The 27,099-nt window shown below is 38.0% G+C and overlaps 1 protein-coding gene and 1 long non-coding RNA gene across 18 annotated transcripts in view; both read left to right on the top strand.

The window, feature by feature from the left end:
• Positions 1 to 1,413, top strand: part of LOC107803645 (pre-mRNA-processing protein 40A) — a 28,643-nt gene extending 27,230 nt beyond the window's left edge. For all 15 annotated transcript variants that reach the window (XM_075252326.1, XM_075252329.1, XM_075252325.1 and 12 more), the window contains 2 exons: positions 597 to 884; positions 980 to 1,413. In XM_075252326.1, the coding sequence (XP_075108427.1) occupies positions 597 to 884; positions 980 to 1,126 (435 nt within the window). In that variant the 3' untranslated portion in view covers positions 1,127 to 1,413. The remainder of the gene's footprint in view (positions 1 to 596; positions 885 to 979) is intronic.
• Positions 1,414 to 4,445: 3,032 nt separating this feature from the next.
• Positions 4,446 to 7,958, top strand: LOC107803646 (uncharacterized). 3 transcript variants are annotated; one of them, XR_001652052.2, is made up of 3 exons: positions 4,446 to 4,598; positions 4,734 to 4,800; positions 5,569 to 7,958. It is a non-coding gene; the product is annotated as an uncharacterized LOC107803646 (long non-coding RNA). The 3 variants fall into 3 exon arrangements; XR_001652053.1 differs by lacking the exon at positions 4,446 to 4,598 and having other exon boundaries at positions 4,605 to 4,800; positions 5,569 to 5,720; positions 6,537 to 7,958; XR_001652051.1 differs by lacking the exon at positions 4,446 to 4,598 and having other exon boundaries at positions 4,605 to 4,800.
• The last annotated feature ends 19,141 nt before the right edge of the window (positions 7,959 to 27,099 follow it).

Raw genomic sequence — 27,099 nt, 5'->3', positions numbered from 1 at the left:
TTCTCCTCTCGCTTTCGTATTTTGGGTTGTAGATGTGGTATGGGTGTGATTTCGGTTGATATGGATTGTCTTCTATTTTCTTTCTGAAAAGTTTATATGGGTGTGATTTCGGTTGATATGGATTGTCTTCTATTTTCTTTCTGAAAAGTTTAGATTCACCCTTACTGAACCATAAGATTCTAAGGAGCTCTCTTTAAACCTGTGTCTCGGACTCGGGTGCGGGTATCCGGTACGGGTGGGGATCTAGAGGTTAGATTCTTCATTACATAAATATTTGGATTTGGGGGTATTCCGAGTGCGGATACGGGTGCCGAGATACAACCAATAAATGTATATTGCGACATATAAAGGATATATTCAGTTAATTAAAGTTGTTGAACTGAAACAAATAAAAAATTACTTCTTTATAAACGCCTAATATTTTATTTGTAAGATATTGCATGTAATAGCAAAGGATTCTCATACTCTATGTAACTATATAATATGACATAAACCCAAAAATAAAACCTAATAACCAATCAATATATACATCTTGGTCATAGATGTAGTCAAAGCATCCAAGGTAAGCTGACTAGCCTTGAATTATGGCTCTGCAGGCAAGAAAAGAGAAGGAAAGGAAAGATAGAGAAAAGAAGAAGGAAAAGCATAGAAGGGATAAAGACAGAGGGGATAAAAGCAGGAAAGAGAGGGAAAGAACCAAGAAAGATGGCACAGACAGCGACAAGGCTGATACATACAGTTTCGAGGAGATCAAAAGATTAGGAAGTGACAGAGATAAGAAACACCGCAAGCGGCATATGAGTTCCTTTGATGACAATGAAAATGAGAAAGATCATTCAAGAAATTCTTACAGACATGATAATGATCATAAGAAGTCAAAACAGGTCTGATATCATCTTTGAAAATATCTGAAGATTAGGGAGATTGTTCCTTTTGGTAACTCTGAAACTTTCTAATGCATAGAGCTTTGATGTAATAGGTGGACCAGCACGTGTGGAGTTCTGAAGTTAATTCCGAGGGCCAGCATAAGAAACAAAAGCGAGATCATAGGAGTGGTTCTCATAGGGATGGTGACAGTGAGGATCATAAAGATGGGGAATTTGGTGAGGATGGAGAAGTTCGGTAGCTTTTTTTCTCTCGAAATGATCTCTTATATGTTCATTTTCTTGTGTAAATATAAAGTAGCAATGATATATTGCCCCCCCCCCCCCCCCCCCCCCCCGCCCCACCCCCACCCCCAAAGAAAAAGGAAAAAGGACTTGATGATAATGTTATTTGGCAATTGATTGTAGTTGCAGCAAAGTCAATTCTTGTTCTGGTTTAGATATTTTATAAGCAGATGTTCTGGTGGCATTATTTAGCTCAGGAGTATAATTTGGAAGGTGCTGATTCATACATCAACTTCTTTTATCATTTGACCAGTCCAAAAACTTATATGCAGTGAAGCAACGTTAGTTATATGCCATGGACATTGACAAACAAATGAATTTTTAGAAAGCTCAGACCTCGTTAACTTAAATTTTAATGCCCTATGATTTTCTATTTTGCTTTTCTTAGTTGAAAGTTACGGTGTGGCATATACAATGGCTGAGCAAGACGAGTGCATCTGACTTGGGGGGTGCATTTCTGGTATAGTAGGTGCACTTGCAGTTTCTTCCATTCTAGCTTAGACGTAGGTGATTTCCATATTGAAGGCATAGGAGTTGTTCTTCAGGTCCTACCTTCGGCTCGTATTGGCACTTCAGAGATGTCTTATCCTATATATACTATAACTAGTGAGGGTGTGCCCGGGCTCAGTTCGGGCCCAATTGTCATAGCTAAACTGGTAAAGTTTTCTTTCTGTCCGAGTTGCTTAGTAGTTAATTAAATAAAGTTGGTTTTTGAGGGATAAAGCATCTATAAAAGATCATAGGGAACCGTGGGATAGTTGATAAAAAGATAATTAGAAGTCACTTGGTGATGTAGAACGTTTGACTTTGTAATCAAAATGCCACTATTTGCATGATCAAAATAGATACTCTCTCTTCACCCCTTTTTTTGTACAAAAAAAATTACTATATCCTAAACAATTCTGCTGAAGTCAATTTGAGTTATAACATATTAATGCTTGACACAACCAAGTTTATTCAAAACTAATTTAAACTTGATTAACCAATTTTGGCAAATGTAATATTTTAGTATATCAAGAAAAATATAAAGATTTTAAGTTACAATACTTTTATTATCAAATTCCCTATTTAATAATATCTTAGTGAAAAAACTTAAATCGTCCTCATAAAAATGTGGTCAGATATATCTATATGGTGATAATTAAAAGGTTTAATTTAATTACTAATCTAACTTAACAAAGATAAAATTACATTAAAAAACTAATTTTTTTACCTAAATTGATCATACTAAAAAGTTTTGTAAAGTTGTTTTCTCTTAAAGTTTCCTTTTTCTTTCAATCAGAGTATTTGTTTCTTATTTTTATTGAAATTATTTTCTCAAAGTCCTTTTGTGAAGTTCAAATGCACATTTAGTCCGCACAAAGTCATGTTACTCAAGCAATGTGACAAATGTGGGTTTCAAAATCAAAGCTAATTCAAGATTTTAAAAAACGTTTCCTTTAGTAAATAGATTATTTTTTTCCTTTAGTTTAAACTTTTGAAAAATTGTTCAATTTTTATAATATAATCCAACACAAAGGCATGAAATTTTGTTTCCAAAACTTTCTCCATAATACATATTATATTAAAATGTGAATGTTTGTTTTTTTATGGATCTTCTAGCATGTTACTTTGAAATTGATGATGGTTCAACTCCTTCTGTGTCATATTGTTCTTATTTTTGTTGGGATGGTCGACGAGAACATATATTTTTTTTCTGAAACATATCCTTTCATAATGAAAAAATTAACTGAGTATTGGTTGATATTTTGCAAGTATGATGGGCATGAGTCTGTATATTTTGCATCTTCAGTTATATGCGTTTCGCTCCCTCAACTCTTGTGGTTTCTTTATGGTACTTCATAGTCGGTTAAACTTTCTCATATGAATCTAATTTAAATTAATTTTATTTTTTATTTTTCATGAATACTCCTAGTCATAAGATCCTTCCCAACTTGTCACATTGCATTTTGAAAAAGTTGTATGCTGAAGCAAAAATTAAAATGATTTCTTTCTTTCCTTTTTCGGACAACGCCTAATTTCTTAATATTTTTTCTAATATCAACTTCAAATATTATCTGAGTTCTCTTCAAATATTTTTTTATTATTTCAAATCATGTCGTTTAAACGATACTTTCATTAATTGATCGTTCTCTAATCTCTCTCTATATATTTTTTATACGAACGAAAGCTTGCAACAATATAGTCTAACCTTGAGATGGTTATCATAAATTCATAAATTTTGATAATATTCTATTGTTCTTCTAATTATTTTATTCAATTTATATTTGATAATTTTAAAAGTAAGTTTCTATTTTTTTATATCATTTTACTACTACTATTTTACTGTTCAATCTTTGCTGTAGTGCTCTTATTGTAGGTTTACAAGTAAAATAAATTATGGATAAGCTAACTATTGAATTTATTATTATTTTAATTATCGGTTCAGACATATTATTTATTACAATTTTATTAAATTTTTACACATTAATTTAGGTTTCATAAACGAAAGTACTGGATTCTGATAAATCGACTGCTCAAATGCTACATTCGCGGTCCACCTCTGTCAAACACTATATTGAACATTGTTTGCTTGCAAAAGATTTCCCCGAGTGTTCTTTTAAGGATTGATGTATTATCTTTTGTCTATTAAAAAAAGGATTGCAAATAATACCTGTCAATTTTTTTTAAATCGAAAGCAAATACTTATTATTTATTAATTAAATAAACCGTAGCATTTTAGAAGTTTCTTTGAAGAATTCACTTGTTTTTTCTTTTTTGTGTTTAGAGAAAATTATGAATTTTTTGATAAATGAATTGAAGCGGCTGAATATAAAACATTTTTGAATAATCATGTGTAGCCAGTGTTGTTTGTTTTTGTTGGATTTATTTTTTGCATTTAACCAGTATAAACTCATTTTTTTCACAATTAGCTCAATCCCCTCTCATTACCGCTTGTTGCTCCAGAAAGAAATAGGAGTAGCTATTTTTATTCTTATACTTTTCTTTAAAAGCTAATTTGTTAGCCCTTCAAAATATTTTTTTACAAGCGCTCTACGTATTTAATGGTTGTGAATGTGATGAGTTCAAATGGCACCAACAATAATGAAGACACGTGAAGAGTTAAAGGGGTTGCAGTGGGGAAGTGGGCCCTTATTGGGAATGCATATCACCAAGGTTCAATTGGTCAACACATTCAAAACTTTGTAGGTGAGCTACAGTAATAAACCCTTTTAGCCTATAGTGTTGCTCTATTTCACCGTAATTACATAGATACCCTTATGACCCAAATAGTAACCGGATGCAACTCTCGTTGTAACCGGAGGCAACTCAAATTTCCGCTTATTAATAGTAGTAATAAGAGCTGCATCCGGTTAAAAAAAGAGTAACGTCCGGTTAGAAAGAGGGTTTAATTGTAACATTAGACGCGTGCTGCCCGCTTTGTTCCAGGTTTGACACGTCCTTACCAAGCAAAATTGCTCATCGACTTCCTCTGTGAAATTATTCTCATCCGCTTCTTCTGTTTTGTTTGTGTAAATCTTTGATGATTTCTCAAGCTCCTCTCTTCTTTGCTCTGTCTTTCAGTTTGCCGTTTGTACATATGTGCACCAGCTCTTCCAAGTTTTTGCTCTTTGGGTCATATACAATAAAGGTACGAGTACTACTGTTATTTAGATTTAAGATTCAGTTGGTTTTTTATCTGAACAATGTTTGCGTCTCATGTTTTGAACTTGGGTTTGCATTAGAAGTGTTTGCGAAATTGCCCGAAAGAAACTAAGATTGACGTGAATTTTTTTTAATATGTTGTTTCAACAAATCTTAACTCACACCTTCAAACGATTTAAACGTGTGGTTCGCCTTACAAAATCAGCTTCTGCGGTCAGTTCTTGTGAACAATTTCATAACCTTATCTCTTCAAAATTTGAACTTTATGCTTTTTGGGTCTTTTTTTTTTTTGGCTAGCTCTTGAAGTTCTTTAAAGCTGTCAGAAATTATTTTCGCCTTCCATCAGTTCAATGATGTATACCTACATAAAATAAGCGTACTTTCTATGATTGACACAACAGGTCACGGGCTAATGATGTTTACTTTATCCTACTGGTAGTGCATATGGAAGATATAGATAAAGTATCAGACATATTACTGAAAGTATTTTCGTCATGAATTGTGATTTCCTATTCATTGTTAATAGACATGGTTTAGCCAACTCTTTTATTATCTAGCTGCATTTTTATGTTCAGTTTAATGATATCCCCCCTCCAGTGAATTAATGGAAAAGATTCGATAACGCTTCGGAACCTTATAATTTATATTTGTAGGTTAACACTGCCATGGTAGGAAAATTGTAACTCTTGTCACCCTCAAAAAGTTTTCACCACAAGTATTTAGCTCATAGAAGTGTCTTTATTTTTATACGCAGAATGTTCCATGGATCACAAGTTATGGAGATATCATGGCATATTGACGACGCATTGTTGCGAGAACAGTCAAGTTGTAGATCCTGTTTGGATTGACAAAATTAAGGGAAAGTTTGCTCCATCCATATCAAACATCACCTAGGTGGACTCGAAGGTAAGTAATATTAGCTTGGATCAGACTGTGTGGAAATAATTTGACATATTTTAGCTAATAATCAGTTCTTCCTGGAGTATTATGTGGACATTGTTTTGCATTATCATCGTGTAATTAAGAAGTTTTACATTTCATTTGAGATTATAGGACTGGAGGTGCTCACTATAGCAATAAAATAGTTTTCTTCTGTAACTTTCTTCAAAAAGAGGCGAAACATGGGTAATACGTAATTTCATTGTTGAGCTTTGTTTACATAGTCCTTCCTTTTCATATATTTAGTTTCAAAAAATTCATTTCTTGAAAATCATATGACATACTTTAGCTAATAATCAGTTCTTCCTGGAGTGTTGGTGCGAGTGTTAATGGCATACAATATGAGAAGGATGTTTTCCATCTTCGCAATTGCTGCATCTTGCTGTGCCATGATCAAAGAATACATCATTCGACGTGCTTATATTACTTGATTGCCAAATAGTCAACATGTGACCACAAGTACTCTCTTTTTGCTCATGGCATCAACCTAGATGAAGTGTGTGGATTGCATATGTGTTTAAGTGAATATTATAGATGTACCAAGTTTTATCTATTTTACTTTTTCCTAATCAAACGATAGATATCAGGAAAAAATTATGGATAAGTTAAGCTCTAAATATATTTTAGACTCACGTTTAATAGAAGTTAGATAGCCGCATTTGAAACACACTATAAATTTGTCTGGATCATTTTTTTCTTATCAAATATTCAAAACTATAAATGCAACTCTTAATTGCATCTATACTGTGTTTTATAGCAATATAATTAATGTTGATTTAGCAGAGTACTAAAAGAATAGCCTTCTGTAACAAGCTTTGGTGATCCCCCAATTCAAATGGTACCTGATATCATCATACCAGGTTTGCTTGTCTCTTTTGAATGATCATCTATGCTTTTTTAGTATTTAGCATTTGATATGCTTTTAGAAATTAGTGTTGATAGTAGCATTTTGCTTTACTTATAGTATAACCTTTGTCCGTAACACGTACTGATTAATTTATAAATTTTTGACTTAATATTAGACTCAAATAATCAAAAAGTTTCTTAGACTTGGAGTTTGTAAATCTCTTTGTGATATCATCATCTCTCTCAAATTCTAGATTCGAGTAGGTGTTGCTTATGTAAACAATTTGAGGTTGGCTTTGTATGTGTAAAAGGAAGAGGGAGAATATGTCTTGTAAATTTGAGCATATGCCTTAGTTACTTTTATTCTTTGCAAACTCTGTTTAGCTCATATATTTTCGAACGTTTTGTCTATTACGTAGCTTTTGCTAAACTTCTGGGTTAAATGCTTTTGCTAAACTTCTTAGGTAAAAGAGTTAACTCGCTCAACTGCTGACAACAGAAATATATGTGATATAAAGGAGAAGATTGCTTATATGGCTCATGATTTGCTTATATGGCTCATGATTTTTGGTTTGAGCTTCAAACTGCCAACACTAGCTCCTCCACTGTAAAAAGATGTATTTGATAATTTATTGTACATGATACATTTTGTAAACATTTGACCAAAGTATATCTTGATTATATATATTCTGCCATTTAATAACTTTGGTGGCATTAATTTTTGGTACAATTGGTCATTGGCATCAAGAGAAAAACCATACTACCATGAGACATTTCCTTTTCTAAAACTGTGATAATCTAGTAGTAAAAGTTTTCTTCTCAAATGCAGGTAGGTAAAAACAACAAGGATATTAAATTTGAAGAAGAAACAGAGGAACCAAGATTGGAAAAAATTGTGGACTTAGGTTTGAACTTTGCAAAAGATACAAAGTCCAATACCGATGAGGTTGTTGAAACAATATTTCAAATATTTATAAAAGACGATTACGTAATGACTACTTTTTGAACCGTGACGATGTATTAGACAATTGCTTCTCAATACAGTTGGTTGAGAACAACAAGGGTACATATTTTGTTGCAGAAGAAGTGGAGCCAAAATTGGCAAAGACTGTGGAAGACATCAACTTGAGTTCTCCTAAAAATGGGGAGTCCAATGAAGTTGTCAAATCAAAACATATGAACATGGAGACAACAAACTTGACACTATTTAAAGATGTTGAGGAGCTAAAGTCTTAACATAAATTCACTGGATGCTCAAGTAATTGAGGCTAGTCTTCTTGTACTATATTTTGGTACTCTACAATTTGAGTATTTGGTTTTGCACTAACAACGCATCCTACAATATCTGTTGAACTGGTATTGACTTGTCAGTAAGCAACTCTTAGAGTAGCCTGCGAACACCCCCCCTTTCCCCTCACAGTTGGTGGAATTATTTAGTTTGCAAATATTCGTGAAGCTTTAGGTTAAATCAGTTTTATTTAAGCATTTAAGCAAAATATGGGTAATACATATTTCGCTGTTGAATTTTGGATTGAGGCACAATTTATTGATTTGATTGATCCATGATATTGTGTACCTTAACAGGCTCACCTCTTAATCTAGGCAGGAATAGATGAGTAGGAAGAATTAATGCAAATACATCGAAGTTGAGAAGTTAGTCAATCATATATTACCTCCGTTAGGACGACATTGATTGCTTTGGCACATACGTTATACTTGATGATCAAGATCAGGCCTAAAGTGGTAAAAGACAAACTTAATTCATATTACTTTTTCGGAAACCCCCTCTCCCAATGCAACCTTTTTGCATCTCCAGATTCTTTTTTCTTTTTAAGATCCTGCTTAACTGATTTATATACTTTTTGATATCCTAGATCATGTGCAATGGTCCAGGAACATGTACTCCACTATGTTTTTTAAGGTTCGTATGTTAGAGAGTGATATTTCGGTTTTCCTTTTTCGATTTGCCTTAGTATGTCTGAATTGCACGTTAAAAATGCTTGATTCAAATCCCAATAAGTTTGAGGTTGCACATGTGTAACGACCCGACCGATCGTTTTGAGCTATAACGTGTTGTTCAATGGTTTGAGGCCTTGAGTAGCTTCACATAAGGTATTATCACTTGTACGTGTGGTCGGAATTGAATTTCGGGAAGTTTGGAGTTGATTTGGAAAGAAAATTCTAATTTCGGAAGCTTTAAGTTAGAAGAATTGACTAAGGTTTGACTTTTGAGTAAATGATTTAGGAATCGGGATTTGATGGTTCCAATAGGTTCGTATGATGATTTCGGACTTGGGCGTAGGTTTGGGTTGAGTATCGGATCACCCGGGAGCATTTCAGCGCTTATTGTGAAAAATTGGTATTTGGAAGGCTTTATAATTTCCTAAGTTTGGTTTGAGGTGGACTTTGGTGTTGTCGATCTCTGTTTGGGATTCCGAGCCTTGAAATAGGTTCGTATTGTGATTTATGACTTGTGCGCAAAGTTTGGCGTCATTCCGGAATGTTTTGATATGAATCGGACGCGTTCGTCGAAATTTGAAAGTTTAAAGAAAGATTTCGATCGTCGATTCGCAACTTTGATGTTGTTTGGTGTGATTTGAGACCCCGAGTAGGTTCGTGTCGTGTTTTGGGATGTGTTGGTATGTTTGGATGGGGTCCCGGGGGCCTCAGGTTTGAAACTGATTGAAATTTGGATTTGAGGAAATGCTGGAAACTACTGAAATCTGGTGTCACCGAACCTGCGGTGGCTTGGTCGTAAGTGCGGACACGCAGGTGCGATGGGGGTTGTCGCAGAAGCGGAGAAAGCCGGCCAGGAGAAGGGCCGCAGGTGCAGAGCTTTGGCCGCATCTGCGCAAGGGCAGAAGAGAAACCCTGGGCGCAGAAGCAGGTGAAGGCGCAGGAGCGGAAGAATGTCGCACCTGCGATGCCGCAAAAGCAGGGAATGTTCTTTGAGGTGCGAGGCTTTGTGTTGGGGGATTTTCCGTAGAAGCGGAGGAGTGGTCACAAAAGTGACACCGCAGGTGCAACGTTTCATCCGCAAAAGCGGACTTGGCTAGGCTTAGTGGGAACCACACCTGAGATGGGAATTTCTGCAGAAGTGGCAAATGGACCGCAGGTGCGAAGGTCGGGCTGGGCAGTGTGTTCTTTTAAAATGGGGGTTTGGCTCAATTTCACTTCATTTCGTCCATGGAAGCCGATTTTGGAGTGCCATCTTCATCATCTATTACGGGGCAAGTGATTTCTTCACATTTTGAGTTAAATACATGGTTTATATATGGATTTAAGCATGAGAATTTGTAGAAATTTGGGATTTTGGTGAAAAACCTAGAAATTGGTATTTTTGGAGTTTGACCACTATTTTGGAAATGGAATTAGGAATAAATTATATATTTGAGTTCGTGGTGTTATGGGTAAAGTTTATCTTCGAAAATTTTCGGAATCCGAGCATGTGGGTCCGAGGGTTAATTTTATTGACTTTTAGAGCGGAGTTGGGGCTTTTTATGAATTGATTAATTATAAGCATTGGAGTATATTTGCTCCCAGGGCCTAGCTCAAGTGGCAAAGGGTGGTGGATTTGTGTCTTAGGTCACAGGTTCAAGCCCCCACACCATGCAAAGTAAAGCCTGGTATTTATGTGGAGAAGGGTAGAGGGGCGGGTCCATTATCCACCGAGTTTCGAAGGCTGCGGTTGGTCCAAAGGATCGGCCCCAGACGGATTTCTCGGTCATAAAAAAAAAAAGCATTGGAGTATATTTTGATTGAGTTGCACATTGTTTGACTAGTTACAGATCATTTGGCTTTGAGTTGAGGTGTTAGAGAGGCGTTGGAGCCGGTCATGGAACTTCAGAGCGAGGTAAGTTTCCTGTCTAACCGTGTTAGGGGAAAACTACCCCAGGTGATATTTTTTGTTATGTGCAACTAGTTGTAAGTGCTACGTCCGCACGAGGTGACGAGAGTCCGTACGTAGCTAAAGCATGTTTATGTCCGGGTAGACTTAGGACTTTATCATGTAATAATTGAGTTATTTGAACTCGTCCTGCTGGCTTAATTAATTAAAGTTATAACTAAATTTGATTTAGAAATAAATATATGTATAATAGGCCGAGCATTAACACTTTAAGTTTTGGGCGAGTTATTTGAGAAACGACAAAGATTATATTCGTTCTGTGCTCATTACTGTATTGTAAACACGTCTCGTAATTCGGTAACTTCCTTTCTTGTGGAGCGGGTCGAACACCTCGGCAGTATAATATATGCATCTATGGTTCGTGCTGCTCGATCTTCGACAGTGTACATATTATTCTGGATCGGGCCGAACGACCTCGGCAGAATCGTGTGTTATTTCGCTAGTAGTCCGAATATTCACGAGATAAACCTTCCACTGATGCCCGACATTTTTATGGTATTCCTTATTTATTTGATATTGACACTTGGAATTTCCTGAGCTATTAAGGTAGAATACAAGATCTAAAAATTTATACTTTAAAAGAAATATTTGGAAGATTAAAAATTTACAGATTTACCCCACTATCGCTGTGCACTTCATATCTGTTATGAATTATTATATTATTTTATTGGATCTCTAGTAAGTGTCGATGTCGATCCCTCGTCACTAGTTCTCCGGGGTTAGGCTAGATACTTACTGGGTACGCGTTGATTTACGTACTCATGATGCACTTCTACACTAAATGTGCAGGATCTGACAAGTTTATCTGGTGATCATCTTGGCGCGTAGGCGCATCTGTTGAAGAGACTTTATGTGAGCTGCAATTCAGGCTACGCATCACAGTCCACCGAGTCTCCATCGTATTATTTATTGTACTCCTTAGATAATGCTCATGCACTTGTGATACCGGATTTTGGGGTTATACTAGTTGATGCTTAGGGTTTCGTATATTATTATTGCCTTTCATTTCTTTTATAAATTACAAACGTTGTACGTTCCCGTGACTTGGAAGTGTAAATCTCCTTTTCTTATTAAAATTTGTGATTTCGAAAGTAATAAAATGAGCCATCAAATTGGTAAATCACCGTTGGCTTGCCTGACGGCGGCGTTAGACGCTATCACGACTTATAGTGGATTTTGGGTCGTGACAACATGGTTCATATCTATTACTATATTCCTAATTTGGGATATCAGGCTCATCAAAGACAGAGGCGATAAAATGTACATTAGTCGTTGGACCATTTCTATATTCTCTTTTGGAGCATCATGGTAGGTGTTATTGGGAACTCTATTTACCAATAGTCGAGCTTATTTTAAGTATCCTGTCATATTCCTACACGGCTACACCATTGGCCCTTCCTTCAAATTTAAAATAATAATAAAGGAAAACTAAACAAGAACAAATAGATGAAAATGAGAGAAAAATGTTAATAAACTTAGCGAGAAATGGGATTTGGTAAAGCTACTTATTCTATGTGGAGAGCATTTCAAGAATCATGATACTTTCTTTGACCGATCAATTATTTGTCCAATGGTCACTACTGAAAAAGAAATATCCTCAAGCTCACTATGTGGGTTCTCTTATGTAAATAGAGCCGTTCCCAAGGCACTACTCATAATCGATCTCCTCTGTACGTTCAGAGGAACTTAATGGTATAATATTAGACCCTACTTCTCTTAGATAGTACTGATATGCTGTCTTTATGAAGCAACGTTGATATTTTCAAAGTTATATTCACTAACTTGAGTATACTTACCGGGCACATATAATTGAAAAGATCAACATGGTTTGTTGCGCTGTGATATAGTGGTTTTCCCAATTGTCATGGGTACGCATGCTATACCTAATGTAACCTTATGTTCTCATAGCCAGAGGAACCTATATTCAATTATCATTCATTTACCTTTAAACTTTTACATTTAATATCCAATGATTTGTGGCACCCTTTCTTTAAATGAAAATTACATTTCTTCAAGAATTTTTAGAAAAACTTAAAACAGATCAAAAACTCAAAGGTGAAATGGAATGGTCCATAGGAGCGGAATATCATGTTGACTGATAAAATCAACTCAATGTTATAACTTCCTTTTTCATTTTGGCCACCAAACTGAATTACATTAGTGATGTAAAATACTGTTGATGATAACTAATGTGCATCTTTTTGTTTTGATACAGACTTTTCTATGGGTAAAGGGCACGAGTATACGACGATGAGGTGACGAAATAAGTTTCATGAACTGAAATTGAAGTTATTGGGGAGAAACGTTTATGAGCTCTTTCGACGGACCCCGACTTTGAGCAACAAAAAGTGACTATTCATAAGCTCCTTGGTTAGTAATAAGTTTGAAGATTGAATTTTTTTTAAATATTTTTGCATTACTATATGCATGCAGGGAAGAAAGGACAATAGCCCTGTTGTTGAAGTTTCTTTTGATTCAAGTACTAAAAAAATTGATTCAACTTTCAAGAGTAATGATAAAACTTATATCTTCAGTTTTTTGAGATATTTTGTGAGGGTAGATATAGAATGTGACTAGAACTTTGTATTATATGAAATCAGTTGCATTCCATTTACAAGGGACAAAATCCAAATAATCTTTTATTTCAGTTAGAATCGGAAGCGTAACACAGTGTATAATAAAATAATATACATTTGTTTATGTTGGTTGGGCCAGGCGAAGCCCGGGCTACCCCCACGAGCTGCATCCAGCAACAATTCGGATCAAAAGGGTGATTTTGTAAATACATCAATATAAAATAATTCCATTGGCTGACAAATGTGGTTTCTGCTGCTGCCTTGAAAGCTTATATCCTAATGGGCGATTTTTACCCTTTGGTCACGTCATGATTAACTTTTCCCCAAGACATCCAAATCAGGCGGGACCCGCTCTTGGCTACTATGATTGTTTTTAATAGCCCGTAATTTACTTTGCCATTTGGCTTTTCCCTTTCTAACTTTTCAAGACATGGGATTTCACAGTAACAATAGTATTACAGTCAATTAAGAAAACTAAATGGTCTTGAAAGCAAAATTTCCAGAAGTTACATAGTATTTATGAATCTATGCTTAATTTGGATCAAGTTTTGATTCAACAAAATTGATACAGAAATCTTACGCGACGTGGGACGCTTGTTATCAATTAGGCGTCGAGGAGTTGTAGCGGTACTGCAGACATGGTGCAGGATATTGTTTACTGCGTGTTGGGGCAGGCTATTATCGTCGTCTTGCGGAAGAATGTTCTTTTGTTCCAGCTCAGTATCTGTATTTTCTATGGTTTCGAGACTGCACGGATTGCTACGATGTCTATGCGTTGTTATCGCACAATGTTGGTGTAATGGTAAGGTGCTTGTTTATGTGTCGAGGTAGTGAATGACTTGAAAGGAGGATTTCTCAGTGCATGATTTAGAGGTTCAACATTTAATTCCAGCAAAGGAAAGGCAATCGGACTATAGATGTTTAGGCCTTGGTCAATGAAGCGACGAGACTTGATATTTTCGAGTGTGGTGGAATTCTCATTTGTGATGTGGTGTCGTCGTCCTTGTTGGAACGCATTAAGGTTCGCCGGTGTTATGGTCTTCTTCGAGTTGCCTTCGGGGCAGGATGTTGGGAAGTGGCGCCTAAGAAGCGGTTGTCAGAGATAGCGGTGGGTAGCGGTTCAGAATCAAATTGGTATTTCTAATGTTGATGGCTTGAGAAAGATGATCTTCTAGGAGGTTTAGAGTTGGTAGCAATTCATTAGTTCTAGTACTACAGGTATGGATTTGATTTGAGGCAATGTTTGGGTAGCGAAGTATGAGAAAGGACATGGCGGGAAATGTTTCGCGGTGGTTAAAGTACTAGAAGGTCAAGTATGAAAAGCAGAGGTCGAGAACTTGATTAAAGGAGATGATTTAACCGAAGTAAGAGTTGCAGATTAGCATATGGATTCTGTGGTAGGATAGCCGCATGTCTTGAGAAAGTTTAGAGCGGTTTGGGAATCATGGTGGAAAAGTGACTAGGTCTACGGATTTTATTTGGGATGGTGGCTATTGTATTGAGGAACATTGAATATGACAGGAGTTTGCTTGAAATGAAGAGGGGTATGAAAACTTGATTATCGTTGGGATGCAACATGACTTCAAGTTTGGCATGTGTTATCGCACTTTTAGTTGATGTCAATGGGGGAATGAACGGACTTGTACAACTGGTGGGCGAGCATGGGCTCATGAGAGTTTACTGATTTCGTGGTAGTTGTACCCAGTGCAACGTCGTTGGAAGATGTCGGTAAGGAATTCCACAAGTGGGTGATCTCCTGTGACCAGATTAGTAGCTGCGTGATTCTGATGAAGTTTCTGCGAAGAGTTCTACTTACTACCCGACAAAAGGTCGAATATGCGATTGTGGCGGATAATACGGAATGTTCATGAGCAGTTTGACGAAAGATTTCGAGAAATTTGGCGAGTTAAAGGTGCGAGACCATGGTAATTGAGAAGGAGGAATCCTCGTGGGTTCTGGGTTTATGTAATGGTAGCTTAAAGCTAAGTGGGGGAGCCCCACCGTCTACGATTGGATCACGTGGTTGTCTGCTTGTGCGATTTCTGGTTATCGGTGTATTGGTGGGTTATTATGACTGAGGAATAAAACCATCAGGGGTAATTCGGGCAAAGAACTTGATGGATGTGTGATATATTTGGCTTTATCGATTCATGTTCAGGTTTTTAGGAAGACTCAGAGTTTGTGCTTTTTGTGGATGTGATGTACAAGGAAAAGAGTTCAGTCGGTTGCTTCTTTGAGAGGGTGTTCATGTGCTAGTAGAGCGTTGGAGTTTGGTTATATTCAGGACCAGATCAGAGTGAGTGACTCTCGACAACAGTCCTAGTGGGTTCAAGAATTAAAGTGCAGTGCCTAAGGATTTCGGGTCCGTTGTGTGGCTAAGGATCGAGTTGTTGCAGTGCAGTGCCTTAGTTGATCAAAGGTTTGTTAATTTTAGTAGTAAGAGATAGAAAAAAATTGAAAAAAAACATAAATTTTTTAAATTTTTTGATTTTCCCGACGATGGATATCATTCGACGAGTTTCTTGAGGGAATAAGTCGAAAGAAAAAGACAAAAAGCTTTTCTTTTGTAGTTAGTGTATTAATTACCCCTTAGTTTTTTTGTACCGCGGTTCTTTTCCAAGGGTTTTGTTTGAACCGGGTGTAGTTAGATTTTTGTTTTTAGGAGTAGGAAACCTTGTGCTATGGTTTGAAATGGAAGCAATATCTTTTGACTTTATTATGTCTTGAGAATAGTGAATGCTTTAGTTGTGACGCTTAGACTCAGTTTTTTACTCTTGTATAAGTGCCTTAAATTGTATAATCTTAACCTTGCTTAATTGCTTTGACTAGGGTGTCTTGATGATCCAATCTTGAGTGAGTTATGTGCCATGTGTATGTGAGGTTTGGTATATTCTGTGCATTGCATTTGATGTCTAAAACTTGCCCCGTGTGTTTGCAAAGCGAAATAGTAGTTTTGTTCAGTCTTGGAAGTGATATAGGCTTTTCTTTGTTGAGCCAGCTATATAGTTTACCCACCAACTTGTTATGTATCGTAGTTAACCCCGTTGAGCCTGTAATCCTGTTTTTTGGCAACCACATTACAAGCCTTACCCATTTGTTTGAATTGACCATTTATTTGAACCATTTGACAAATTCTTCTCAGCCTTCTTGAGGTACACCATACACTAATCTTTCTCAATCACTGGAGCCTTTTCTTTTGAACTCTTCAGCTTCCACTCAACACTTGCAGCTGGCTTCTTCTTTTTCACTCTAGTTGCTACATTCATCTCAAAAGTCATCGTCTCCTCACCCACTCTAAGCATGAGTTTTCTATCATGTATATCAAGAATAGCTCTACCCGTTGCTAAAAATGGTCTTCCTAGGATGAGGGGGACTTTCTTGTTCTCTTCCATATTCACCACTATGAAATCTACAGGAAATACAAATTTATTCACCCGCACCAAAATATCTTCTACTATCCCCTCGGGTGTTATAGTCGTTTGGTCTGCCAGCTGCAAAGATATTGGCACCGACCTTATCTCTCTAATCTCCTTCTCCAGTTTCCTATAAATAGACAATGGAATTAGATTAATTGAGGCACCAGAGTCACATAAAGATTTATCAAAGTTAAGAGTGCCTAAAGAGCAAGGTATCGTAAAACTCCCTGGATCTCCACACTTTTGTGGGAGTTTGTTTTGCAATATTGCACTGCAATGCTCTGTAAGTTTGACCACTGATGTCTCTTCTATCTTCCTCTTCTTTGTAAGGATCTCCTTCAAGAACTTTGCGTAAGGTGGCATTTGTGAGAGAGCCTCCGTAAATGGTAAATTTACATTAACCTATCTCAGCATATCTAGAAATCTCTCAAACTGCTTATCCAACTTTTCTCTATAGAGCTTTTGGGGAAAAGGTAAAGCAGGCATGTTCTTGCTGTCTTTATTGGATTCCTCCCTTCTTGAAGTTTCCTCCTTTTTCTTTTTCTCAGCTCCCTTCTTGCCTTTCTTTCTCTCTGTCTTTTTATCATCATCTTCAATTTTCAGCTCCTTCACACTTTCTTTTTCAGGCGTAGCTTCTTTGTGAATTGGAGTGGGATCTTTCAACACTTGTCCGCTTCTCAAGGTTACAACATTTACCATTTCTTTGGGATTCTTTTCAGTATCAGCTGGCAGAGCACCTGGGATTCTCTTGGATAATATAGTTGTAATTTGTCCCACTTGTCTCTCCAAACTTCACAAGCCTGTCCCAAGTTCTTTAATAGCTACACCATGAGCATCTAATCTCTCATCTGTCTTGACAATGAAGGATTTCATCAGATATTCTAACCCAGACTGAATTGGCTGTTGAGGCTGAAACTGCGGCCTCTGCTGATTCACAAAACCAGGAGCTCCTTGAAATCTGGAGTTATTTTGTTGCCATGCATTTTTTGTACCCCCAGGTGAACTCCATGAAAAATCGGGGTGCTTCTGACCCATTGCATTGAAGTTGTAATTACCAACAACATTAACTTCCTCGATCGAGGCTTGACACTCATGAGTAGGGTGTCCTCTACCACATATGTCACATGCTGCAGGAGGCTCACTGTGGTTTGAAGCTAAAGTTAGCTTCCTTATTTCCTTTGCTATGGCATCAAGCTTGTCACGCCCCAAAAACCGAGGAGCGCGACCGGCGCTCAACCGAGTGAACCCGATCGAGCAAGCCTATTAGATTCCTTCTACCCAAACTCATTCATGAATAAAGAGAATATATGTTCTCCTTAATTAAATAATAAAGTGGTCATGTCTGCAATTACCAATTTCTTACCAATAGTTTCATCATTTTTAAAGTCTCAAATGGACAAGTAATACAACCACAACATAACATAGTTTGTCTTTCCCCAACACCAATACACAACCCACACTATGTCTACGGAGCCTCTATAGATAAAGATGAGTACAATGGTAATGCCAGCAACAAGGCCCCGACTATACCTCAAACGAAATACACAAAGAACAAAAGATACATGACCCCGGGATGAAGTGGGGCTCACCAAGTCAGCTTGGAAGAAGGTGTACTGCTATCACTGATCAATGTCTCCTGCTGTGGAACCACCTGCATCCATTTAAAGGTGCAGCACCCCCGGCAAAAGGGACGTTAGTACCGTCGAATAGTATTAGTATGAAAACTAAACACCAATTTAAGAATTTAGAAATACAAGATAATTATGATGAACCAGTGCGGCAATAGAATAATATAAATAACTGTCTCAACCATAGCAAGCTTATTAAAAGCTATCAACAACATTTATAGGATATAAGATGAGATCCTATGTAACCATCTTCACACAAAGCGGCCCCGCCGCCTTACCCGATGAATGCAGGTGGAGGTGTACGTACAATACCACAACTCTAATCAAGTGGCCCTGCTGCCTCACCCCAATGTATGTGGGTGGATATATAACCACAGTACTAAGAACTTACACAAAGCGGCTATGCCGCCTCACCCCAATGTATGCGGGTGGTGGTGCTACAACAATACCAAAACTATACACAAAGCGGTCGTACCGCCTCACCCCAATGTAAGCGGGTGGAGGTGCAGTCCCACAATATCATAATTCTTACACAAAGCGGTCATGCCGCCTCACCCCAATATATATGTGAGTGGAGGTGTATCACAATAACGATCTCTCTACCATAATCCCCACACAAAGCGGTCATGCCGCCTCACCCCAATGTATGCGGGTGGAGGTGTATCACAATCACAATGTCTACACAACTTGGCATAATACCTTTCACATAAATCACGACTAGAAATTATAACATGTGGATACGTAATCCATAGTTTGGGACACATCCTCAATTTATAATGCAATATGATAAGAGCATTTGAAATACGAGTTGAACATATATATTCATCACAAAGCTGATTGGAATACTCGTTTTATAATCAACATCTCGGAACTCACAAGGATAATGAGAATTCCAACTCTTAAAGAAGAGTTTAGCCAACATATCTCACTTGAGCTTCCTTACACTCTAAATGTTCCGAAATTCTTAGCAACTTCAATCAATTTTAGAAATATAACAAATTAAACCAAAATTAGGAAGATGATCATGGTTCTAGCTCATTTGAGCATTTTATCAAACACTAGATGTGCATTAAGGTTTCAATATCCTTTTATGGAGGATTCCATCATCCCACAACCCAACCTTTACCATTTTTAGCTCAACAATCTTTCTACACCCCTTGATAACACATGCATGTACAATAACCAACCCTCTTGCCCAGAAATTATCTTGCTTATTATCCATTTCTACACAAAATTCGAAATTGAGGGTTAAGGTGTAGAATCTTACCTCTAGGATGAAGACCTAGTGAGTTTCCCTTCTCAATATTCCAAAACTTGGGCAAGAATTGAAGAACAATTATTGGAGAACACCTTCTCACTCTAGGGCACCCTCTCTTACTCTAAAATGTCAGATTATCTCTCAAAAATGGCCCAAAATGCGTATTTAATGAAGTAGGATCGGGTTTTCAAAACCCAAAAATGAAGCTCCGAAACAGGTTTTGCGAACCCAACAATAAAGCTCCAAAGTTGGCCAAAATCTGTCTGTGTATGTGGTCACTATGCGGTCCACATAACTGTTATGCGATCGCATAATGCACCGCAAAACAGTTATGCGGTCGCATAATCGACCGCATAATTTCCCCGGACTGGCCCTTCTCCTGCTCACTTCTGCGGCCATTATGCGGCCCGCAGAGTGATTCTACGGTCGCATAATGGACCGCAGAATTACATTTTTCTGCCAAAATTTTTCCTTTTCATTCTCATGCATTGTTCAACCCAAAAAGTCCGAGCCGCGAAGAATTTCTATAACCCTCAAACACGTAAGCCTAGTCCGGCACTATAAAACATTATTTTCTTTGCAAATTTTACCGGGCTTTACACTTAAGTACTTTGAAATTTTCCAGGGTGTTACATTCTCCCCCGCTTAGGATCATTCGTCCTCGAATAAGGGTCGAATTCTGTTATTTGCATCTTATGCAACTTAGTCTTTCATACCACGCACCAGCAACCCCAAATTTGACTAACTCCCTAAATTTCCAAAATTTTCGCTAGAGTTTCCTTTGTAATTAGGCCTATCCACCTGTCAGAGAGCCACAGAAACACATCCTAACAGCATATACATAATCCAACAACGTAAAACATTATGCATCTAGTCCGGCACCATAAAACATTATTTTCTTTGCAAATTTTACCAGGCCTTAACTTAAGTACTTTGAATTTTTTCCGGGGTGTTACAAAGCTGTACCTGCACAGATGTGTTCGCGTCGACCTGGTGAACACTAGTTGTTATTTTTCTTTCAGCAACTTCAGAGGGCCACTGATTTGCATCCTCATACAACTCATCTAGAATTGTGACTATCTCCTCTGGAGTCTTTTTCATCAACGGGCTTCTAGCTGCATTACTCAATGTTCTCCGTGAGGTCGGTGTAAATCCATCCCAAAAGTCCTGGAGTTGCATCCAGAGTTCTATTCCACTATGCTGACACTTAAGCAATATTTCTTTGAACCTCTCCCAAGCTTCAAACATCGTTTCAGTCTCATTCTGACAGAAGTTGTGGATTTTCCTTCTAAACTTGCCCATCTTAGCTGATGAGAAATATTTGTCATGAAATTTTCTTGTCATCTCATCGTGTGTTCTAATTGATCCATTAGGCAAGCTTCGAAGCTAGTGCTTTGCATCGTCTTTGAGAGTGAAGGGGAATGCCCTTAAGTAGACTACATCTTGTGACACACAATTATATTGGAAGGTGTTCATAATCTCCTCGAAGTCCATCAGATGATTATTTGGATCTTCGTTCATCTTTCCTCTAAAGACACAACTATTTTGGAGGGTTTGAAGTAACCCCTGCTTTAACTCAAAATTATTAGCTGCAACAGGAGGTGGTTTCACACTCGATAAGCCTTGGTTGTAGGCCGGTCTAGCATAATCACCATGTGGTCTCCCGGCACCGGGAGCTATATTTCCGAATTGGTTTGCACCCACAGGTCGATTCTGTGCAATTCTTTGAGCCCTCTCCTCCTCATAAGCAATTTGTGCATCTCTAAGTGGTGCTTCTTCAGCATCTCGTGCTGCTTTTTCTCTAAGTTGGGCTGCCTCTCTCGCAGCCAAATCAACATTATCTTCACCGTTTCCAGCCATATCTTTGGTTGAGGATTGCCCAACCTTTTCTAACGTCTCAGTGATCTTTCTTTCCTTCCTTAACTGTCGCAATTGTTTGTCAATTTCCGGCTCGTATGGTAGCAATTCCTTCCCAGAAGATCGGGTCATGCACCAATCTAACCTGTAACCTGCGCACAGTCAAAGAACACCAACCGTAAAAAGTAAAAAATAAATAAAAAATAAAATTCCTGAATTAGCACTACAAACTATTTCAAACACTATTAATGCTCGCTAGTAGAATATAGTATAGAAAATATCGTATCCACAAGGATTGGAGTTAAACAGTAATTTCGTAGTTTACAGCTTTATTGCTGTTCAAGATGATCAACAATTTAGAGTTGTGTGATTTAAAACTAAAATTTACTAAAAGTCTAAATTATTGGCTAATGACAATCGCAACAAGAGTAAGCAAGAAGATATCAAAGGGAGAAAATAGGGGTTGATTGGATAGGTGTAGGATACTTGTTTGGGAACTAACTCTAGTTACTTCACTTTTATGGTTCAAGTGAGTCTCTCGAATTCACTCTATTATGTTCAAACATTCAGTACAAACTCCTCTCTCGATTAAGTATCAACCTTACGATATGAATTAAGTTAAGCTTGGTGAAGATATGGAAGAATTCGTAGTGGATTGATCCTTAGGAGAACCTCTTTCGATTATCCTCCTAACTAGGTCTAAACATTAATTCAACTATCCTCTTTCGATTACTAACAAGAATCAATGAATTCAACCAATAAGATAATGCAAAACATCACAAATTATGCCTCTTTCGATTACATAAACAAGTGAATATATATGCAACAATAAAAAATCCAAAATGCTTCAATACATAAAACTAGAGTTAATATCCACAAACAATTCTCAAAACACCAAATCCATCAATCCCTAAGGAAGAATTACTCCATGGATATGGAGAAATTCATCACAATTAAGTTTACGTCAAAGGAAAACATAAAACATCCATACCCTTGTCTTGAGTGAGGATGAATGGTGAAATCCTTGTACTTTTGCTTCTCCCTCTTCTCCTTAGCTTCCTAGGTTTAAATTATGTCAAAAGTCCTCAAAATACCATTTTTCCATGTATATATACCAAGTAGGGTCGGGCCCAAATAAATACACCTTCTCCTACGCAAAATATGACACTTTTTCTGGACAGGCCGTGCGCGGCCGTGCACCTGGAAGTGTGCTCGCGCACTTGACCGCACATTTTTCACCATGTTCTGCCTCCAGTGCGCGGCCGCGCACATGGATAGCGTTCTGTTGAGCATTTGGGAAAATGTAAAACATGAAAGTTGTAGCACTTTTAAACATCTTTCCAACGATATATTGTGGAGCCCAAACGGAGTTCTGAGCGAAATGCACTATCATCCGTTGATCCCCGAACACGATCCCGACTTAATCCTTGGGCTTTTACTCAGACTTCAAAGCTCCCGAATAGCATGAATTCATTCCCTAACATCTACATAGATCGAAATCACTCCTACAAGGCATAAAACACACAATTAGTGCAAAACACTAGCGATTAAAGTTCCAACTCAATTAAAGTGCAGTAAATTAGAGTGTAATAATCGACTAAAATATGAGATTATAGCCTACCATTAGTTGCTTCTTTGAGAGGGTGTTCATGTGCTAGTAGAGCGTTGGAGTTTGGTTATATTCGAGACCAGGTCAGAGTGGGTGACTCTCGACAACAGTCCTAGTGGGTTCAAGAATTAAAGTGTAATGCCTAAGGATTTAGGGTCCGTTGTGTGGCTAAAGATCGAGTTGTTGCAGTGGATTATGAGATGGGGCTTGGAATGTTCTATGTTATCATCGGGTATGCGGTGCAGTATTGGAGGAAAGGAATAAATAGCTTCGGATTCGCGGAAGGTCTTGCAGAATGGGTGCACCAGTTGGAGATGCTATTGTGCGCATAAGGAGAGTATGAGATGGTTCATGAGTATTGAGACGATGTGGTATCGTGATGCGGGTCACTCGAGATGAGTGCAGATTTGGTTCGTTACATTTTTGACTGGGGCTATTATTATTTCTAAGGAAAGTCGAGAGTAAATTAGAAGAAATTGGGTCGGTTAGTAATGGCTGAATCAGCATGATTGTGGCAAAGATCAGTTCCTTCAGCGTGTGAAGTTATAATGGTTCGTGTGAGGAGGAGAGACTCCGTCATTTATTGATTCGGTAGGTGGTTATGAGTTTCTTCACGTCTCTTTCGTCGTGGCAGTATTTCGAGAGTTGGAACAGGACTTATATGCGTCATGAGGCGTATTGCGGGCACCAGATTTGTGAAATTCTAGCTATTGTAGTCGGAGGATGCTATTATGGGCAACCGACTTATGTGGTGCATGGTGTGATTTCAGCATAGGTGCATGATCATGTTTTGGTACTGTGTGTGGTGATTGATACAGTGTTCGTATGTTAGAATTAGGTATTGTAGAGAAATTCAGAGGTTGGAATTTGGTTCTAAGTCTTATTGACTAAATAAAAGGGAGGATCTTCAGTATGACTCGAGCTAATGTATTCAAATGGGTTGTGGTGGCACGGGTAGGTGCACGAGGTGTTAAGTAGTGAATTTGGACAACTCCGAGGAGTCCTTAACACGTTCGAGGACGAACGTATGTTTATGTAGGGAAGAATGTAACGACCTGACCAGTCGTTTTCATATCTAGGGCGTCGTTCAGTGGTTTGAGGCCTTGAGTAGCTTCACTTCAGGTATTATGACTTGTATTTGTGGTTGGAATTGAATTTCAAAAAGTTCGGAGTTGATTTGGAAAGAAAATTCTAATTTCGGAAGCTTTAAGTTAAAAAAATTGACTAAGGTTTGACTTTTGAGTAAACGACTTCAGAATCAGGATTTGAAGGTTCCAATAGGTTCGTATGATGATTTCGTACTTGGGGGTAGGTTCGGGTTGAGTATCGGATCACCCAGTAGCATTTCTGTGCTTATTGTGGAAAGTTGGCATTTGGAAGGCTTTAAAATTTCCTAAGTTTGGTTTGAGGTGGACTTTGGTATTGTCGATATCCGTTTGGGATTCCGAGCCTTGGAATAGGTTCGTAATGTGATTTATGACTTGTTCGCAAAGTTTGGCGTCATTCCGAAATGTTTTGATATGAATTGGACGCGTTCGTCGAAGTTTGAAAGTTTAAAGAAAGGTTTCGATTGTCGATTTGCAACTTTGATGTTGTTTGGTGTGATTTGAGACCCCGAGTAGGTTCGTGTCGTGTTTTGGGATGTGTTGGTATGTTTGGATTGGGTCTCGGGGGCCTCGGGTTTGAAACGGATTGAAATCGGATTGAAATTTGAATTTGAGGTAATGCTGGAAACTGCTGAAATATGGTGTCACCGCACCTGCAGTGGCTTGGTCGCAGGTGCGGAAATGCAGGTGCAATGGGGGTCGTCGCAGAAGCATAGAAAGCCGGCATGGAGAAGGGCCACAGGTGCAGAGCTTTGGCCATATCTGCGCAAGCACAGAAGAAAAACCCTGGGTGCAGAAGCGGGTGAAGGCGCATGAGCGGAAGAATCTCGCACCTGCAAAGCCGCAGAAACGGGGAATGTTTCCGCAGGTGCGAGGCTTCATGTTGGGGGATTTTCCGCAGAAGCGAAGGAGAGGTCGCAAAAGCGATGCCGCAGGTGCGGCGTTTTGTCCGCAGAAGCGGACTTGGCTGGGCTTAGTGGGAACCGCACCTGTGATGGGAATTTCCGCAAAAGCGGCTAATGGAACACAGGTGCGAAGGTCGGGCTGGGCAATGTGTTCTTTTAAAACGGGGGATTGGCTCAATTCCACTTCATTTCGTCCATGTGAGCCGATTTTGGAGTAATTTTGGAGTGCCATCTTCATCATCTATTATGGGGTAAGTGATTTCTTCATATTGTGAGTTAAATGCATGGTTTATATATGGATTTAAGCATGAGAATTTGTAGAAATTTGGAATTTGGGTGGAAAACCTAGAAATTGGTATTTTTTGATTTTGACCACGATTTTGGAAATGGAATTAGGAATAAATTATATATTTGAGTTTGTGTTGTTATGGATAAAGTTTATCTTCAAATGTTTTTGGAATCGGGGCACGTGGTCCCGAGGGTTGATTTTATTGACTTTTAGAGCGGATTTTTGGATTTTTATGAATTGATTAATTATAAGCATTGGAGTATATTTTGATTGAGTTGCACATTGTCCGACTAGTTACAGATCATTTGGCTTTGGGTTGAGGTATTAGAGAGGCGTTGGAGCTGGTTATGGAACTTCATAGCGAGGTAAGTCTCTTGTCTAACCTTGTGAGGGAGAAACTACCCCTAGGTGATATTTATTGTTATGTGCAACTAGTTGTAAGTGCTACGTCCGCACGAGGTGAGGAGAGTCCGTACGTAGCTAAAGCATGTTTATGTCCTGGTAGACTTAGGACTTTATCATGTAATAATAGAGTTATTTGAACTCGTCCTGCTGGCTTAATTAATTAAAATTATAACTAAATTTGATTTAGAAATAAATATATGTATAATAGGCCGAGCATTAACACTTTAAGTTTTGGGCGAGTTATTTGAGAAACGACAAAGATTATATTCGTTCTGTGCTCATTACTGTATTGTAAACACGTCTCGTAATTCGGTAACTTCCTTTCTTGTGGAGCGGGTTGAACACCTCGGCAGTATAATATATGCATCTGTGGTTTGTGCTGCTCGATCTTCGACAGTGTACATATTTTTCTGGATTGGGCCAAACGACCTCGGCAGAATCATGCGTTATTTTGCTAGTAGTCCGAATATTCACAAGATATACCTTCCACTGATGCCCGACATTTTTATGGTATTCCTTATTTATTTGATATTGACACTTGGCATTTCCTGAGCTATTAAGGTAGAATACAACATCGAGAAATTTATACTTTAAAAGAAATATTTGGAAGATTATGAAATTTATAGATTTACCCCACTATCGTTGTGCACTTCATATCTGTTATGAATTATTACATTATTTTATTGGACCTCTAGTAAGTTTCGATGTCGACCCCTCGTCACTACTTCTCCGGGGTTAGGCTAGATACTTACTGGGTACGCGTTGATTTACGTACTCATGCTGCACTTCTGCACTAAATGTGTAGGATCTGACAGGTTCATTTGGTGATCATCTTGGCGCGTAGGCGCATCTGTTGAAGAGACTTTATGTGAGCTGCAATTCAGGCTACGCATCACAGTCCACCGAGTCTCCATCGTATTATTTATTTTATCCTGTCTTATTTACATTCTGGACAGATGTTGTATTATTATTGTACTCCTTAGAAAATGCTCATGCACTTGTGACACCGGGTTTTGGGGTTATACTAGTTGATGCTTAGGGTTTCGTACATTATTATTGCCTTTCATTTCTTTTATAAATTACAAACATTGTGCGTTCCCATGACTTGGAAGTGTAAATCTCCTTTTCTTATTAAAATTTGTGATTTCGAAAGTAATAAAATGAGCAATCAAATTGGTAAATCACCGTTGGCTTGCTTGACGCCGGCGTTAGGCGTCATCACGACCTATAGTGGATTTTGAGTCTTGACAACATGGTTCATATCTATTACTATATTCCTGATTTGGGATTACAGTCTCATCAGAGCTTGATTTTATAGAGGCGATAAAATGTACATTAGTCGTTGGACCATTTCTATATCGTAATGACCCGGCCGGTTGTTTTGAGAGTATTAGCCTCGAACCCCTAATTATTGCTCCCTCTATCTCATTTTTGGGTTTCGTGACTTGCCGGGAGGATTTATTTTTGATTTCGGAGTGAAATGGGACACATAGTCCCTAAAATAGAAGTTAAAGTCGTAGGAATCGACCGTAGTACGAACTGTG

Source organism: Nicotiana tabacum, chromosome 4 (assembly GCF_000715075.1).
Source record: "Nicotiana tabacum cultivar K326 chromosome 4, ASM71507v2, whole genome shotgun sequence".
Classification (NCBI taxonomy): Eukaryota; Viridiplantae; Streptophyta; class Magnoliopsida; order Solanales; family Solanaceae; genus Nicotiana; species Nicotiana tabacum.
Note: the sequence above shows the minus strand (reverse complement) of the source record. Positions and strands in the feature narration are given on the sequence as shown.